The sequence below is a fragment of the Penaeus monodon genome, chromosome 38, assembly GCF_015228065.2.
Source record: "Penaeus monodon isolate SGIC_2016 chromosome 38, NSTDA_Pmon_1, whole genome shotgun sequence".
Classification (NCBI taxonomy): domain Eukaryota; kingdom Metazoa; phylum Arthropoda; class Malacostraca; order Decapoda; family Penaeidae; genus Penaeus; species Penaeus monodon.
In genome coordinates, this window is record NC_051423.1 from 18,968,999 (window position 1) to 18,973,753 (window position 4,755).

General features: G+C 38.9%; 1 protein-coding gene across 1 annotated transcript in view; it reads left to right on the forward strand.

The window, feature by feature from the left end:
• The window catches only part of LOC119596811 (mitogen-activated protein kinase kinase kinase 11-like), a 94,357-nt gene extending 91,365 nt beyond the window's left edge, over positions 1–2,992 (forward strand). Inside the window, 1 exon segment of the mRNA XM_037946141.1 lies at positions 388–2,992. Coding sequence (XP_037802069.1) covers positions 388–1,503 — 1,116 coding nt within the window. The 3' untranslated portion in view covers positions 1,504–2,992.
• The last annotated feature ends 1,763 nt before the right edge of the window (positions 2,993–4,755 follow it).

Here is a 4,755-nt window from a genome sequence, read left to right on the forward strand (position 1 = left end):
CTATATCTTTTTTTTTCCATTTAATTTAACATTAACCTTTCTGGGTATGTTTATGTTACACTTATTACCACTTACCGAAGAACTAATACTACTACTGCTACAATTATTATTACTACAACTCCACCATCTGGTAGGACTTCATCACTGTTCTTAATAAGTTACTATTAATATTACTTTCAGATTTTGTGACAGATACTACTAATACTACTGCTATTGATTATTAGTAATGTGGGCTAACCTTTCTTATCAGAGAATAGTATCAAGTAATTAGAATTAAGGTATTGGGGCAGTGGCAAAATAATGTAGACAACTAGAAATACATACCCACTTTAACATTGCAATGACTCGTAGATCTGATTATTCAGAAATAATTTTTACCTTTTTCAGCAAGTGGCAAGCTACGGTGGCGGGGGGCAGCGTACTGTTTACATCCCGGGGCCAGCTGATTACCTGTGTCCAGATTATCGCAGTGAGCAGCAGATGGTGATCTGGAGTGAACGGGGTGACCACTCTGCCCACGTGACCACCGTGCAACAACGCCCGCCCTCGCCAGTGCCTGATGCCCCGGTATACAGAGAGATGTACCAGCACTTTCCTGGGGACTTCCGCTCAGAGCCACTTGGCTACTACTACAGTGAACGGGGTTACCATGATCCGCCTGCAGAATACCGTGCCAGTGTGCACTACGAGCAGCGGATCTACCCCCAATATGTCCGACGTCACACCTCGGCGGCAGCAGCGGCGGCGGCGGCAGCCAGTGGGGATGGAGGATACCATGCCTATGACAACCCTTCCACCTCAGTATCCTCATCATCAACATCCACCAACCCTCGCACTCCCTCCAGATTAAATTTCCAACATAGGCGTACTCCATCTTCAGTGTCAAATGCTTCCACGTCTTCTTCAAATATCAACCCATCCTTTAGGCTAGAGGATGAGGGTGATAGCTCATATTCCACGCCGACGCACCGCAATGGACACTATGAGCTGCTAGGGGGACCAGCCCCTCCTCCCAGAGTATCCCGTCAGAATTCTCACGAGTTGGACCGCATGGACAGACCAGGAACACTGGATCTTCCCCGGCACCACCGCTCGTCTCTAAGGAAGTCAAATTACACGTATGGCAGGTCCTCCCCCAAGCCTCGCAGTGATCGGAGTGGGTCTGGGGGCTCGGGTGGGGGCACTCCCACAAACCCCACCCCGCCAGACAGTATGACAAGTGAGGACAGCAGCTATGTCAGTGCCCCAGACATGTACTCTGGTGGCTCTGGGGGAAATTCAACTGGTGGGGGACGTGTAAGATTCTCACCTGCTTCTCACATTCTTGGATCAGAGGTTCCTCGACACACTCTCTTGGACATGCCTGTAGAGGGACAGAGTCAGGACACGACAGAGCCTCTGACAGCTCTACAGCATGCCTTTAGGCACCGTGAGCAGCAAGGCCTCCTCTCACAACCAAATTCATGGACAGCTTTTGATGATGGCAGTGACGAGAGGTTGTAGCAGCTCTCCACTTGAGCCACCATGCTCTCAGGGGGGGCACAAGCCCAGTTAACATTCCAGGCACATAAAGAGGACGGTTCATGAATTTCTTTCAAGTATTGCTTTATAACTGTAGGAAAGATTGATCCCTTTGGAAGGTTTGTGGATCTTGTAAATTACCTACTTATTCTCATTATCTATTTGAGACGATTGGAGAGTGGTTCAGGAAACTAAGTCATCTGTTTCATAAAGAAAATTTGAAAACAGTGGAAGTGGAGAACTGTCCTTGTCGGACTTTCCCCCGACAGTTGTGGCGTATGTGTTGTAATCACTGTGCTCAAGCTTTCAGTTTTATGTGGTTTGATGAGAGCAGTGTATATAGTAGTGCCATCTAGTTATTTCTACTTGGTCAGGATTGCTATCATTCCTATCAAGTCACAACTTCTGTGATCCTTGGGCAGCCTTTGTGTAACTTTTCACCTCTTAGAATGAGTACCTAGTATAGCAGTGTGAAGGAAGGAACATAGAAAAAGAGGAAGAAGAAGAAGAAGAAGAAGAAGAAGAAGAAGAAGAAGAAGAAGAAGAAGAAGAAGAAGAAGAAGAAGAAGAAGAAGAAGAAGAAGAGGAAGAGGAAGAAGAGAATGGAATAGTGGTGGGTGGGAAGGGATTCAGGAAAGAGAGACAGAGAGAGAGAGAGACGAGAGAGAGAGAGAGAGACATGGGAGGAAGTGATGGCCTGAGGCCTTCTCATCGTGTAAGAATTGCTTATTGGTAGTGTTATTCCAGTTCCTCGTATCATTCTCTTATAGGACGGTTGGTTTGGCTCTCAAGATAAAAGTTAGGATGACATCTCTGCTCTATCAAAGAAAGTTTCATTATAGTTTAAGGCAGTTCAAGAATGCATTTTTTTTTTCATTTCCTTTTTTTTTTATATATAGATTATGCAGCTCTGAATGGTTTGATAATGGTTGTAATTTGATGATTTTTTGTGCAATATTCCATGGTACTCAGTATTGCTGTAACTGACTTGAAATGTGTTGCTTGATGAATTGGAAAATTGGACAGAAAAAAAATGCATCTGTATTTTGCCTTTAGTTAATACTACATATTGCATGAAAAGTAAATGAGCATTTATAGGAAAACAAATTACAGTGTCTGCAATAATTGTGCCATAATGTTTTGCACTTCTTTTGCCACATAAGTTATCAGTTGATTAATTAGAAAGAGGGAGTTGCTTGCTTTTTCTCTTTTCTAATATTAAAAATCAGAGAGTAATTTAGTCATGTGAAACTTTTGTCATGAGATTGTGTATTAATTGATTGATTGGGTCGTCATTTAACTTTTATACTGCTTGCCTTCCAGTCAAGTGAAGTGAAGTTTGTAAAAGTAAGGATATATACATATATTCATGCATGAAGACATTTATACATATACATATATGCATACACAAATACTTTTACAATAATATACATGCACATTGAATGCATGTATAGAAAGACACACACATACATACACACACACACACACACACACACACACACACACACACATACACATACACATACACATACACATACACATACACACTTACACACACAGTAAGACACACACAGTAAGACATGCATGGACACAAATGCACACACACGCACACGCACACATCACACACATGCACACACATACATGCACACCCACACCCACACACGTATGTGTAAATATGTATATTTATATATGTATGTTGTATATGTATTTATTTATATGTATACACATACCTATGTATACACATATACATATTATTTATGTTATACATACAGCACATGCATATATACTCTATATGTATATATAATGTTGTGTTACCTACTTAAATTGTATATGCCTCTTCTGGGAGATGTATATGAAAGGTCTGATAGGAAAGTCTGCATTACTAGCCACTGGTTGCATTAGCTTAGTTGAGTGTCAAGTATAATTTGTGTGAAATTATGTATGCTGAAATGTTGGTTTATGTGACCAGTTGGTATTTAAGCTTTTTTTATTTTTATTTATTTATTTTTTTTTTGTAAAATAGGAGTTATTTTCTTATGATAGATAGGAATTTTAACAATATTTGGTATACAAGGAACAAAATTTTTAAAGATCGTTTTTCATTAGCATAGTTTGTAAGAAGAGAGAAAAAAGAAATACTTGGTTACCTACATTCCATTTTTTACAGTACAGTAAACTGACTATATATTAGTACATTAAATAAGTATCACACCAGTGCTAAAGATGATCTCTATGGGAAGCGAGTTTTTTTGTTCAGTAGAAAAACAGGTTTAATCTTTGCCTCTGTGCTCAGGTTTGATGAGAAAGTTGTTATTAAAGCCAGAATATGTATTTGTATATAAACAAAAATAGTGAGTGTATGTTACATACTGTGATTTTTGTGATTTATTATTTTTTTCCTGTATTTCTTATTTGGCATTAATAAATTTTTGCTGTTGGAACCTGAAACATGAATGACGGTTTTGGTTACTTAAAATAAAAGTTTCAAAGTAAAGCATTTTTATCTCAGGATACGACTCTGTTCAGTTTTTTTTTTTTTTTTTTTTAGTAATATGTATCATTGCATGAAAGCCAAGTTGTGACCTGACACTGTTGTGTTTTGTTGCATGATAGCCGAGGCATGTCCTTGGACTGTTGTGTTCCATTGAATATTAGTTGAGACATGAACTGAGACTGCTTTGTTCTGTTTAATGATAGTCGAGACATGACCTGAGACTCTTATGCTCCACTAACTGATAAGCAAGTTGTGACCAGGATTATCTTTGACTGAACACCAAAGGTAATTTCTTTGATTGTGATTTCTATGGCAGAGTTACTTTTAAAGTGTCTTGTGGAAAACTTGACAATAGGCAGACGAGTTGTGCAAAAGGAAAATTTTCCTTGTAGTTGTGGTGTGAAGGAGTGAGACTTTTTTTTTTCTTAATTGTTATTATTATTATTATTATTATTTTTTCCCTTTTTGTAATGGAAGTGCCTCTGTGTGTCTGCATGTCTGTATGTATGTTCAAAAGTTCACATGTATATATTTGAATATGCACATTTAGAAATATGCATTTGTGTGTGTGTTTGCATTATATACATGCATGTGGATGTGTACATATGTGAATGAAATTGTAGGCAAGAAAGAACACTGGTTTGGAAAAGTGCTTTGATGACCACTTTCTTATTAATCATTATTGACACTCGGCATTGATCAACGTGTTGCTTCTTATATGGAGTATAGTAGTTTTCACC